We start from the raw sequence: 15095 nt of genomic DNA on the forward strand, positions 1-15095 counted from the left end.
CCTGAATTTATATGAAGGGTAATATATGTATAAATGTGGATATATGAATAACGACCGTTTAAAATCGATGTCAAACTCGTACTTTCTCTGTAGAAATTTTAGGTCTATGTTATGTAGTTTGACTATTGTCAATTAAATATAATGCTTTGTATTGCATGCGCCCCACGCTTTTCATTTTCAATCTCATAAATTGGTTATAACGACTTTTGCTAAAATTTCAAAATCAAAAGTTATCAAAACAAATTCTATGGTACTGAGAAATATTATTTTCTACTTTTTAGTCCATTTATAAAAGCGTTGTATATTAAAAAGTTTTTTTTTCATATTATTTTTTTTTAAATATATTACATATGAAAGGGTTAGAATCCAAAGGATCTAAGCAGGTCTGACACTGTTTTGAGATAATTAAGGTTAAAGTTGATTACTTATTGTAAATTCTGGGTAAATGCATTTGCATTTCTTCCCTAAATGAATGCAGGTTAATTAACTAATTCAAACAATGTTTACTGCAGATGGAAAAAACTGAAAGTTATAGTGACCCGATCTTTGTAATTTTCACTGTAAGTATTCTGTTGATAATGGGTGCAAGTATTGCAAAATTTCATGTTCGTAGCTGCATAAATGGAGAAGTTATAATGAAAAATCTCATATCTGAACAATCAGTTGTATGGGGGCTATATGTTAAAGTGGTCCGATTCTTCCGGTTCGGACAAATGATTAATACATTATAAAAATACACCCACCTACCAAATTTGATCCGGATATCTCGAAAACTGAGAGACTAGATTGCATACAAACAGACAGACAGACGGACAGACGGACATGGCTAAATCAACTCAGCTCGACGTTCTGATCATATAAGTATACATTTTTATGGTTCTATCTCTTTTTGTTCTGGTACTTACAAACATCGGACCAATGTTATAATACCATTTCATGCTCATGAAAGGTATAAAAAGAGGTGTGTATTTTTTCGGAATAGAACAATCTTAGGGGATGAGAGCATACAAATTCCGACTTTACTTTTTTTACATAAATTTTTGGACCACCCTAATGGGAATACCCGGGTATACTGCAGTTGACGTACGTATAATTTTTCTGCTGTTGACAAAAAGGTTAATGTGCGTGAGTGATAGTTCTGCATTCGTGAACAAGCGTAGGACAAATAGGTTTCCTTTTTATTTTTAAAATATATTACATATGAAGGGGTTAGAATCCAAAGGATCTAAGCAGGTCTGACATTGTTTTGAGATAATTAAGGTTAAAGTTGATTACTTATTGTAAATTCTGGGTAAATGCATTTGAAATTATTCTTCCCTAAATGAATGCAGGTTAATTAACTACTTCAACCAATGTTTACTGCAGATGGAAAAAACTGAAAATTTTTTTTTTGTGTCACTTGGGTCTTTTTACTTCTGAGTACCTACTTAGGTAAATTTCTGTAAGGAAATAAATGGAAAAGCTTATTTTTGTGAGAATCCACATTTTATTATGTAAATAAGTTATAATATGCAACTTAAACTCTACTTAAATATATCTAATCATCTTAATCTGACAAAACGCTACCGTGGGCTTCATCCGATTCTGCATTTTCTTCTTGAACTATAATCAGGGTGTCCAGATTGTTTAAAAAAAGCACAATTTCTGAAAAAAAATCGCCAAAAATCGCAATTTATTTTTTTTAATAAAATTCATGAAATCGATTTAACAAATCTTTTATTTTAAAAATTAGATGTTTTATAATATAGCTTTTAAAACCAAAATCGAATATAACACCTTCAGAGGGTAATAACACAACACTTATATAATAGTGATGTACAAACAATTTTCTTTAAAAATACGCATTTTTTTTAAATATTTGCTTCATCACATTTTGCAATAGGACTGCGCAATTATTAAATTTATTATAATTCATATTATTTGATTAATCGCACAATCCGCTTTTAAGAGCTCGGCGCTAAAAATTAAATAATTCCACAATTTCTTCAAAATCACCTATAGTGTCTGAATCATTTACATTTCTGTTGTTGTCATATATTGAGCCTATTCAACCTTGATGACATACTGTTTGATATTGGAAACGTTTTGCAGCAGAAACTATTAGTCTTCATATAACACTTTATTCGAACTATTGAATTAAGGCTTTCCAACCTCATCCTATTTCGAATCTTAGTTTTTGTTGAATTCATTACGGAAAAAACGCGCTCAACAAAAGCATAATAAAAGATAACTAGTGAACCCACATGGCGTCAAAACGCCAGCGTTTAATAAAATTTTTTAAACAGGTAATAATTAATCTAAACCATTTCCCAGTGAGAGAGGTCCCGCATGGTGTCGGTTTTCATTTCATCAAATTTCAAATCTCCCTGTAACTTAAAAAAAATAAAACCTGTGCACATCTATGTAGAATCCTAGTTCTTTTATTTGACTTCTCATTTTGGAAATTCGAAATAACGGTGCAGATGTGATGACCTTCAAAAAAAAAATAGATGGCAACTCTAATTAAAAATATTATCAGCATATAGTTTTCTTAAAACTCTTTCGTTTGACACTAATATTTCGATATTTCATTTATGTACCTTTCGTATAAGTAAAACAAATTCTACTTTTCGAACAGGTGGCAACCCCTTTAAAAGTATTTTCAAACTAAAATTTTTCGCCTGGCATTGTTACACATATTTCAATTAACTGATGAAATAAGCTGAATTGAATTTTTTAAGCACATGGCAACTCTCCTAAATACAGTTTAGAAATAAATTATTTTCAAACCCATTTCGATTGATACCCATCTTTTGACAATCCATTTAACTTATTACATAATTTGAGCTTAATTTTTAAAAAAAAAAAAAAACAAATGTTCAGCTTAGAGATTTCTTAACACTCGTTCTTTTGATTACCCTATTTTAAAATTTCATGTAACTTATGTATAATTAAACGAAATACCACTTTCAAAACAGGCGGCAACCATCTTAAAAATTATTTTCTAAGTAAAATTTCATATAACTGATGAATTAAGTGGAAATTTATTTTTAAACACGTGGCAATCCTCCTCAATTTAGTTGTTAAATAAAGAATTTTAAACCCATTTCCATTTATAACCATCGGTTAGTAACTCATTTAACTTATTAAATAATTTTAGTTTAGCCATTTAAACTTGGGCAACCCTCAAACACATCAAAAATGTTCTAAATTGTCAAATTAAGTATATCTTGAAGCTCTTTCATTTGACAGCCATCGTTAATATTTCATAAAGGTGGCAACCCTATTCAAAATTTTTTTAAACTACTACCTTCTTAAACCTCTTTTGCATGACACTCATATAGCGATACCTTATTCACTTACCAAATTCCTTTAACTAAATTGAATTATATTTTTTTTAACATGTGGCAACCCTCCTACACGCAGTTAAGAAAGAAAGTATTTTCAAAACTACTGCGATTGGTACCCAATTAGCAAATATTGATTTAACTATTTAAATAATTTGAAACTAATTTTTAAACAGGTGGCAGCCCTCTTCAAACACTTTAAAAATATTCTAAACCCTGCAACTAAAGATCTCTTAATATTCATTCGCTTGACATCACTATTTTTATACATCATATAAATTGGACTTTTCACACAGGTGGCAACCCTCTTCAAAATGTTTACAAACTACTACATACTTAACCTTTACCGTCTGGCACAAATACATATTTCTATTACCTAATTCCCCCAATTCAAATTGAATTTGATTTTTTTAACAGGTGACAACCCTCATAAAGTTAAGTTAAGAAACAAACATTTTCAAAAATATTTCCATTTATGCCCAATTTGTAATAATTGGTTTAGCTTTTAAAATAATTTGAACTTAATTTTTTAAATGGTGAAAACTCTTTTCGAAAAAGTTAAACCTTATTGCACACCTACAGCCAGAGCCCTTTGATTTGGCACTTTTGAAAATCGAACGAACGGTGTGGATCTGTTGACATTGATAATTAAATTATTTGAATGCAATTTTTTATCAGGTGGCAACTCCGGTGCAGATCATTTATGCGGAACAAAAAATGCCTTTGCGTATTATTTTGAACTTAATTTTTTAACAGGTGGCAACTTTTTACGAAAAAGTAAAACCTTTTTGAACATCCACACTCTAAGCCCTTTAATTTGGTACCTCTATTTTCAAACGGACGGTGCGGATCTGAGGGCATTGATTAGAAAATAACTTGAGTTCAATTATTTAACAGGTGGCAACTCTTTTCGAAAAAATAAAACCTTGTTGCACATCTACAGGCCAAGCGCTTTAATTTGACACCCCAATTTTGAAACTCGAGCGAACGGTGCAGATGTTTTAGGTTGCACAAAAAATACCTTCGCGTATTATATATGATAGATAGATAGAATAGATAGATAATATGAATTTACTTATATTTTCAAACATTTTATTGCCTGTTGCGGTTTTCACTCCGTAAGCAATTATCCAAAATTATTCAAAATCGGATGGAATGGTTCTGAGAAAAGTTATTTCATGGGAAAGTTAAAAGATTAAAATTTATTTGAAGAGAAAAAATCGCCAAAAATTGCCAGTGGCGATTTCTTAAGTTTTTGCAAATATCCAAGAAAAATCGCTAAATTGGCGCGAAATCGCCAAATCTGTACACTCTGACTATAATCGTCTTTTGACTTTGCTTCTTAGAACATTTGTTGTTTGCTTTTGTCTCATGGGGAATATTTAAATAAAAATCACGATGAATAGGTGGAATAAATGGTAGACTCTAATGGTTTGAGCTAAGAATTAATGCAATAAAATTTAGTACGTTTATTGCCCGGCCAATAGATGGCACTAAAATGTCCGAAATAACTTCGATCTCTTTCTCACCAAATAAACACTATATTTAACTATACAAAAATGGGTATAACTTATATTTTCCAAAAATGTCACTTAGACCCTTACGATGCTAGCCCCTTCATTTATTAGTATAATATTCAATAAAAAACTCTCTCAAAGTCAACAAATCGAAACTTAGAAGAGACCTCTCAAGGTAATTTTGGAAAGTGCAAAAAAACCTAGTTTCGCTAAAATTCAAGGTCAAACGCGAGCTTAACGTTAGTAAAAATAATATTTAAGTTGTTCTGTAATAAAAATCTTGAGAAGATGTGTAGTTAAAAGGCCTACATATCGCACATGGTTAAATTATTAAAAGTATTGTCTTCGAAGAGGGCCTTGTTTACAAAGCAACAGTGTTGCCCACTAAAAAATGACGGCAAGTCAAAGAAAGTTATATTCCTAAACGCCATATACCTATATATTTCTTTAAACAAATCATATTGCAAAAATTTTATTTAAATTGTGAAAACGGAAAATACGCGCTTCTTTGGTAAACAGATACAATTTTTTGTTTGTTATTTATTCATTAGTTTTTTTGGGATGAAAATTCCTCACTTGAATGTAATTTATATAAAAATTATTCAGATGAGTTTTTCCAAGAACTTTCGACAACTGCCCTTTTGCACCAACGAATTATCATTAGCATTTTAGCAAATTATCGAACTTGCGCAAAGTTTTGTGCTTCACCAATATGATAAGGAAAAGTCACTCAAATGAGTATTGATAGGTAAAATATCACTCAAAATCAGAGATAAGCGTTGCACCAAAATTAGCGAAAAGATTTTAGCGGATAAGTGATAAGTTATGCAAATTGTCAAAATTTATTTGCATTTCGTTGCACCAAACATTTTTATTTATCATTTGTCATCTTTGATTTTGCTAATGTTATAATATGTATAGCTGGCAACACTACATCGGGTAGTGTGCCGAATGTCATAAGGTAAGGACATGATTATTCAATAAACACTACTTGTACGAAAGCTGTAGAACAAGCAACATGAAATAAAACATGGTGTCAGCGTGGGATGTGAGTGCATCAAACTAATATTTCGCAAATTTAAGCAATTTGTGATCTAACACATCATGGATCCAGCATGGATTAAAGTCCCGCAATCAAAGAGCATCCGGGAGAACGTATCGAAATCCGCACATCGATTCGACAGCACCCCAATAAAGTGACCATCACGTGTGAGCATACCGACATCCTTACATTCACACGGGCGCGGCACAGAAAACTACAATTGACCCAGTAATCCCGCACACATTCGTGTTAATCAGCAACCGTCAAATCGTAGGAGCGTGAAAATGTCGAACATTCCAGTACCCTTACCACTTAATCTCGCTGCGGCAAATATAGCAGACGAATGGAAATTTTTCCGAGCAGCCTTTGAAAACTATGAAATTGCAGCAGGGCTAGAGGCTAAGGAGGTTAAACAGAGAACCGCAAATCTATTGGCAGTAATTGGCCCAGCTGGTTTTAAATTATATAACGCGTTGCCGATTACTCCTGAGCAGAAGCTGTCTATCTCGGGTATATTAGATGCGCTGGAGTCAAACATTGTTCCATCGAGAAACATCATCTACGATCGATTCATATTCAATACTGCACAACAGGAACAAGGTGAAACAATCGAGCGTTTCATTCATCGCTTACGGCAACTCACAGCGACTTGCGAATTCGGGGCAATGGAAAACGAGCTCATTAGGGACAAACTAGTATTCAGCATTCGAGATGATCACGTTAGAAAACGATTGCTAGCCACGAAAGATCTAACATTGTCGGAGGCGATGAACATTTGTCAAGTAGCGGAGCAGGCTGACATACAGATGTCAACTATGAAAGACAACTTGCATATGGAAGAGCACGTGAACATAGTGAACAAGCATAAATAACAGTATTGTGGAGGTGTGCATGCAAAATACACTAAAGCCAATCGAAATAAATGTCCAGCGTATGGAAGAATATGCAAAAACTGCAACAAGAAAAATCATTTTGCAAAGGTCTGTAAGCAACGACCGAATAGCGAGAACACCAGCGCTGTTCCGAAAACAGAACGACGGCAGCGAAAACGAATTGCGAAAATCGAGGAAGCAGAGACAGACAGCGACAGCGAAGAATGCTTAAACATGATTAATAATATTTGATCGGAAGCGAATAACGAAAAATTGATCTACACTAAGCTTAAATTTTTAGTTAGAAATAAAGAAGTTCAAGTGAAATGCTTTTGTGACACAGAGTCGAGGTGCAACGTAATTGGTTGCCGAGAACTGGAAGCCATTGTCGGTAAGGAGATAAAAATAAAAGAAACAAAAGTGCTTTTACGAGGTTTCGGGGGAAATATAGTACAACCAATTGGGTCAGTTATACTGAAATGCAGAACAGAGAATGACATAAGGAAAATAAAGTTCCAAGTGGTAAAAAATCCGCAAATTCCACTTTTGTCTGCAAACACGTGTAAAGGCTTAAAAATCATTCAAATTAAAGAAACGAACGCAATTGAAACAATGTCGTCGAGTGAATGTATTCTGAATAAGTTTGCTGACGTTTTTGAATGCGATGGTCTCATCGAGGGAGAAGTACATTTAGAGGTGGATCCAAGCGCCAAGCCAGTACAGCAGCAACCACGCAGAATTCTAATCACCGTACGTAATGAATTGCACGACTTGCTACGGGATCTTCAAAAACGGAAAATAATTGAAAAACTCTACAAGCACACACCGTGGACAAGCAACTGTCTTATCGTCAGAAGAAACGGCAAAATCAGGTTATGTATAGACCCGTTCGAGTTAAATAAAGCTCTTAAAAGGTCGCCTTTTCAGATACCAGCCATTGAAGAAATATTGCCCGAACTCAAGGATGCGAAAATATTCACCACATTAGACGCCAAAAATGGATTTTGGCGGCTAAAGCTAGACGAGCCGTCCAGTCATCTAACGACGTTCTGGACACCATTCGGTTGTTTTTGTTGTTGTTGTAGCGGCTACAACAACCCCGCCCAGATCGGTTGGTATCTCAGTCGTTGTCGTCAAGTTCCACTAACGACAACCCTAGGAAGCGTGCAGCTTCTGTGGGGTTTGTCCACAGGGACAAGGCCGTTAGGGTTGTCGGGTTTTCCTTTTCTTTGATTTTGCTAATGTCGGTCGATATCGATGGTTAAGAATGCCGTTTGGGATTACGCCAGCTCCAGAAATTTACCAAAACCGGCAAGTTGAAATCTTGCAGGGAGTCCCAGGCGTAATAGTGTTAGCTGATGACATTTTGATATTTGGCAGAGGAAAAACGCTCAACGAAGCAATAAAATACAATAATGAGAAACTACGCAATACATTGAAAACATTACAAAAAGCAGAGTTGAAGCTAAATCGCAAGAAAGCAAGAGTGGGGCTAAGACAACTCAGCTACTATGGGCTGACTGGGAAAAAGTGAAAGCCGAAATGCTCAGGCCAGAAAACGTTAAAGAAGTAAAATGTTTGTTGGGCATGTCTACGTACTTAGGAAAATTCTTACCACAACTTTCGGAGGTGTGCGAGCCGCTGAGAAGGCTCACAGAAAAGAACGTTGAATTCCAGTGGGGAAGCGAGCAACAGCATGCATTCGAGAGACTTAAACAGCTCACCACAGCAACGTCAGTGCTTCAATTCTATAACGTCGATGAAGAAGTCCAGATCGAGTGCGATGCTAGTAGTTTCGGTCTCGGAGCTGTCCTTAAGCGGGGTGGGAAACCAGTGATGCATGCGTCGAGAACACTCTCAGCGACAGAACAAATATTTGCACAAATTGAGAAAGAGTTCTTAGCAATCGTATTCGCATGCACTCGTTTTGATCAGTACGTGTGTGGCAAGGCAGGCATCGAAGTCGAAACGGATCATCAACCTCTTGTCAACATTTTCAACAAGCCGGTTGCGCAAGCGACAAAAAGAGTGCAACGCATGATGCTACGCCTATAGCGATACGATATCATACTGGAGTACAAAAAAGGTAAAGAAATGTTCATTGCGGATCTATTAGAGCGTAAATGTCTCAAGCACCAGCAAGTGGCCGACACACAAAATGAGCAAGTGTACGCGATACAACAGACAAAACAATTCGATAAAATGTGCATGCAAATTCAAAATATCAATCTCTTAAGTGAAATATCACTGAATGATGATCAGCTAACGAGTATTCGCTCAGAGAGAGCAGGATCCGGAAATTCGCCAGCTAATGGAAACTTGCCAGAAAGGTTGGCCAAATAAAGTCAGCAGTAAGAACGATAATTCAGCGTGACTGGAATATACGCGATGAGATCACAATCTGTGATGGAATATTACTACGCGGTGATAGAATCATCATACCGAGAAACTTAAGAGCACAAACTATTGAGGCCCTACATTATGGACATACGGGAATCGAATCCTGCTGCCTCAACCATAGTGTCAGCTTGCAAACGGATATTTAGTAGGCAGGGAATACCATCGGTAGTCGTAGGGGATTCGGGTACGCAATTCAACAGTAGAGAGTTTCTAAAGTTCGCAAGAAATTGGGGTATGAAAGTAACTTTGTCGTCACCACATCATCATCAAGGAAATGGGAAAGCAGAGTCGGCAGTCAAAATCGTCAAACGTATCTTTCGGCGAGCAGATAAAAGTGGACAAGATCGTTGGCTAGCGCTGTTAGAATGGCGTAACATACCCAACCACATACAGACAAGCCCGCACCTGAGCCTAGGTCTCCGAAGCGAGGCGAGTCAACGACACAAATAAAGTCTCCGTCAACATCCTCGCAAGTAGCAGCTCAAACAAAGTCTCCGTCAACATCCTCGCAAGGAGCACAATCTTCGTTAACATCCTCGCATGGAGCATCGCAGATTGGTATGGCATCCCAACTAGACCTTCCAAAAGGAACCGAAGACTTACCAAAAGAAACCGATGGAGCCAAGACTCCAACAGCACCGGGCAGATATCCAAAAAGAGATCGAAAACCACCAAAACGTTTAGAAGCCTATTGCTGAAATGTATCGTAATTAACAATTTAAGACTTATCTCATTTTCCTATTGAAGAGGGGTTGGGTGTAAATTAAAATGAATTCAAATTCAACTTTAATAGTGTAGTCCTAGGTCGGCTATCTCGCAGCCGAATTTAAAAAATGTTATAAAAAATTGGAGAGGACCTACAATACAACAGTGAGCGTAATAATGGCTTAAGTCCGCTTCAGCAATTATTATCGACTCTGCACTAGATAGGCAATGGTAGCCAATATCATGGAATTGTTCAAATGCATGGGGTCCACAAATTAGCGTTATGTCCATCGAGTGGCAAATGCCCTGATAAACAAACTGATGGATGAAACTATTTGAATTTTGAATTTACGCAAAATATTGCCTCACAATATGTCAACATTTGTGGATTTGCTTAAGTCGCAGGTTGCATTGAAGGAACTATGATAAATGTAGACACCCCTAAGGCTACTGAGCACCAATTTGTTAACCGGTACGGAAATCATTCAATTAATGCAATGTGGTGTTTGTGTTTTTGTTATTGAATTATTTTGGTAAGATCCAAATAAATAATCCTTAAATGTAGAAAAATATACATAGTTATTTATGTGGGGTTCTGGGTCCTTCCGTTCAAATAAAGCAATCTCTTTTTGTTTCAAATTTAGTTTACTTTAAGTTTTATTTAATAGTCTTTAAGTTCTAATTACATATTTATGTTTAATTTGAGGTTTTAGTTGCACACTTTTATTTAGTAGTTTTTAAGTACAAGTACACGTACATTTGCTAGGCTTTACAGTTTCAGTTACACACTTTATTTGTTAGTCTTTAAATTGCAACATTCGTTTTACTTTAAAATTTAGTCTTTAAGTCGCGCAACTACATTCGAATGAGTTTAAAGCTATACAATCTTTAGTTTTAAAAGGTTCTTTAGTTAAATTTAATAAAATTGTACAGCACTTGGTTTAATGACCGAATTTAACAGCGGCACGTCCGTATCGTTTGGTGGTAGCGGTCTTACTTAAAGTTCCGCGTCACTTGTCGTTTTAGCTGTCCTCTCATTCGACTTGGTCCCGTTAGTAATTTCTTCTGTTCTTATTGCTGTCCTTTTGTCTATTCGTTCGTCCGTAGGGTTGCCTGCGTGCAAACATATGTACATATACTTTAGTGTGGTGAACTTAGAACGTTAAGTATTTACCCCACATTTATATAAACATACATATTACAGTCAAGACGGACTTATATTTTTCTTAATAATTTTTAAGACAGCAAATTTATTGGATTTGCTTTGTGTGCGCGAGATAGTAAAAAAAAGAGAAATTGAAAATGTTTATCAAATCGCACATGGGCTTGCTAAGCTTTCGTTTTCCATTGAAACCAAAAAACTTGTCAGTTACTTATAAGTTGGTAAGGTTTTTTTTATAAGTAAGAAGTGCAACACTTACCAACTTTACTTTTCAAAAGAAAGGTTTATCCAAAAGTTGTAAAGTGATAAGTGATAAGTCGTTGGTGCAATTGGGCTCTGATCCAACCATGTCCGCGCAAGTTCGTTGGTCTCCAGCTCATGTACCATGAACACTATTTCGGTTATTTATTGTATTTCGACAGCTGTAAGCCAATAAAAGTCCTTATAAGGAAACTTAAAAGCACAGGATGAAACGTTTTCCCGTACATTGTATAAAGGATTCGTGTGTTCAATGAAGCCATGGATATACATATGTATCTACCATGTTCCTTCTTGGACGGATGTGGTCGAATCTTTCCTTGCCAGTTCGCCACCTTTGCAATTCGTCTTAATTTTTTATGAACTGGTGTCTTTGAGTCTTACTGCTGCAATAACATCCGCCTCGAGCAATTTCGTCAATCGGACATAAATGCAAGATCGCATTTAGCGTATATGAGGGCGTCATATGTATAACATAAACATAGGGCCAAAGCGGACCAAACACATGGGTTTTCTATTTTCAACAAAACCATTGTTTATCATGAAATGAATACGCATTATGAATTTCAACCAGATTGTATAATCAGCGGGTATACAACGACAACAATTGCAAACGAATTTTTCATCATACAGGTAGCCCACTTAGCGAATTTGAACGAAACCGGTTAATAAGTACGACTTTTACAAATAACTCAACTCCAGCGCCACCTAGCCAGTTTTCTAGTAGTCTATAATTATAATAGGACCATATGTGAAAGGTATAACCTCAGCCAATTTAACTGAACTCTATCCAGTTTTTGAGTTTAGTCCTAACAACGAAAACAGGTACCATATTAGGTATGTAGATAGGACAGTATACAACGAAACTCATAAAATTAAAACTTTGTGCAAAATTTAAAAAAATTCTTCAAAATTTTCACACAAAATTTTACCAAACATTCAAAACAAAGTAGCAATCGTTCAATGCGATTTAAAAATCTAGGAGAAAATGGTTCCGAATCGAATGATGCTATGTAAGTACGTTATTGGTAACATACATATGTAGCTGTGGCAAATTTCAGGACGTTAGCTAAAGTACATAACATATTGTTACTGTTATTGTTAAATAAAAGCTCAAAATGACCAACTTAATAATAATAATAGATTGACGCTTACACATATGTTAGTGTTTGGCCGAGTTTCTCCTCCGATTTGTGGTGTGCGCCTTGATGTTGTCACACAGAGCGGAGGGACCTACAGTTTTACGCCGACTCCGAACGGCGATTGTATTTTTATGAGAAGCTGTTTTTCATGGCAGAAATACACTCGGAGGTTTGCCACTGCCAGAAAAAACCTTTTTTCAATATTTTTTGCGAGGTTGCTTTGACCAGGGTTTGAACGCAGGCGGCCGAAGATGACCAACTTACAGTACAATTAAATTTATTGTACAACAAATACTTTACAATACTTGTTTAGGCAATAACAACAATTTACAATACTTGTTAATGTAATTACAACACTTTACAAGACTTGCTAACACACTTAATCTCTGTTTTACAACTGAACTTGTAGCTTGCTGATTCGCAACTGAACTTGGTGGTCGCTATAGCAGCGCTCTTATTTACCTGCGCCGCTTCACACTCATGGCAACTCTAGAGCGTTGTGACATCCATAATAGAAACATTACAAGATAAAAAGGTGTTCGCACGAGGCGATTTTGCGTTCAACTTTTGCTTTCAACTCATGAAGGGTTGCACGAAAAAATTTGAATGGCTAAATGTTGGCTGGCGACCAACTTTGTTGAAAGCGATTAGTTGAAAGGTCGTTCAACCAAAAGTAGAATGCAAAGATGAACAATGCAAACGTCATTTTATGGCGAATATTTTGATATTTTTAGCGGTTCATTTTTTTTTTTCGTGCAATCCTGCGTGAGTTGAACGCAAAAGTTGCCTGAAAAATCGCCTCGTGCGAAAGCCCTATAAATCCATTCTCTCAATTCGTCGGCCATGATTTTTTTTCTGAAGTTTTCCAGCATTTTAAACTCATATAGAATTGAAAATAAAAAAACTAAATTGTTCACAATTGTTGTTGTTTGAGATTTAAAATGAAAATTTGTGTGAGTTTGAGTTTTGAATTTTTAAATTATATTGTTGGCAAACGTCATACTGCCCCTCAATGGTTTTACCTTGTTATGTTTTTATCATGGTGGCATCTATCGCACATTCTCTTATTCTCTCGCTGTTCGCTATATTCCTTTTCTTGACGTTTTTTGCTGTCGAATATTCTACGCCTTTCGTCGAACATTCTGCCATTTTCTTGTTCGCTTCGCGTTGCCGCAGTATTCGCCACACTGCCCTCCACCTTGGTGTTCCACACTTGGTGCTTCATACGCTGCAAGCCTTTCCAAGTGGACCACCTTCATATTGGTTCTCGGTCTCCCAACGGTCTGCATTCGATACCTTTCATTCGATACGTAGTTTCATTCACTGCTGACCGGTATCCCATCTGTAACAGAAGTATGTGGACATCCCAAATTTTCTTTCAGGGCTCGGTTGAACCCTGTCACCATGCCGTCTGATTGGGGATGAAGAGCGATTGTTCGAGTTTTCCGGATACCCAGTATCTGGCACATCTCCTGGAACACCGCCGATTCAAAATTTCTTCCCTGGTTAGAGTTCAGCTCTATAGGTACACCGTATCTTGCAATAAAATTGTAGGTCAAAACCTCCGCTACTGTTTTAGCTTCCTGGTTTGGAATCGTGTATATCTTCGGCCATTAGCTTAAGTAGTCCATAACCAAAGGGACGTATTTGTTTCTTTGCTCATAGGAAATGGACCGGCTACATCCATGGCAATCCGTTAAAATGGTACGCCCGGGTTATACTGCTTCATCTGGCCATGACGTCTGGATTTCGGCCTTTAGCTGCAATACACTCCGCGCAGTTAACAATCTATTCTGGGATCGATCGCCGACAATCGCCAATTTTTTTTTTTAATAAAATTAATGAAATCGGTTTAACGAATCTTTTATTTTAAAAATAAGATCTTGTTATAATATAGTTTTTAAATCCAAAATCGAATATAACACCTTCAGAGGGTAATAAAACAACACTTATATAATAGTGATGTACAAACAATTTTCTTTAAAAATACGCATATTTTTTTTAAATATTTGTTTCTTCACATTTTGCAATAGGACTGCGCAATTATTAAATTTATTATAACTCATATTATTTGATTAATCGCACAATCCGGTTTTAAGAGCTCGGCGCTAAAAATTAAATAAAAACCTATAATGAGCCGAGATCAGCTATTTCCACAATTTCTTCAAAATCACCTATAGTGTCTGAATCATTTACACACTGCTTGATATTGGAAACGTTTTGCAGCAGAAACTATTAGCCTTCATATGACACTTTATTCGAACTATTGAATTAAGGCTTTCCAACCTCATCCTGTTTCGAATCTTAGTTTTTGTTGAACTCATTACGGAAAAAACGCGCTCAACAAAAGCATAATCTATATATATATATAATAATAGCCGTTTTCATTGTTCGGTGTTAACTCAAAAACTACTGAATAGATTTCAGTCAAATTTTCAGAGGTTATACCTTGCATATATGATCCTATTATAGGCTACCAGAAAACTAGCTAGGTCGCGTTGCGGTCGAGTTATTTATAAAAGTCGTATTTATGAATCGATTTCGTTCAAATTTAAAACTTGCGCTATCTCCATGATGAGAAATACGCATGCGAAAAATAGACGCTCTAGTTGGTGCTGGAGTCAAGCTATTTATAAAAATCGTATTTATGAACCGATTTCTTTTAAATTCA

At 35.9% G+C, this 15095-nt stretch overlaps 1 protein-coding gene across 1 annotated transcript; it reads left to right on the plus strand.

Annotated features, from left to right (window-relative positions):
* The first annotated feature begins 9238 nt into the window (after positions 1-9238).
* Positions 9239-9855, plus strand: LOC118751107. The gene is made up of 2 exons (XM_036485875.1): positions 9239-9503; positions 9551-9855. The coding sequence occupies exons 1-2, from the start codon at positions 9239-9241 to the stop codon at positions 9853-9855; spliced, it is 570 nt and encodes a 189-aa protein (XP_036341768.1).
* The last annotated feature ends 5240 nt before the right edge of the window (positions 9856-15095 follow it).

Source organism: Rhagoletis pomonella, unplaced genomic scaffold (genome assembly GCF_013731165.1).
Source record: "Rhagoletis pomonella isolate Grant_MI unplaced genomic scaffold, Rhpom_1.0 Rhpom_scaffold_00540, whole genome shotgun sequence".
NCBI lineage: Eukaryota > Metazoa > Arthropoda > Insecta > Diptera > Tephritidae > Rhagoletis > Rhagoletis pomonella.

Excerpts from the sequence above, each read along its gene's own strand:
- LOC118751107 (XM_036485875.1), top strand. The coding sequence starts at position 9,239 with ATGGACATACGGGAATCGAATCCTGCTGCCTCAACCATAGTGTCAGCT. Across the intron at positions 9,504-9,550 it reads AGATAAAAGTGGACAAGATC|ACAAGCCCGCACCTGAGCCT; the intron begins GTTGGCTAGCGC and ends AACCACATACAG.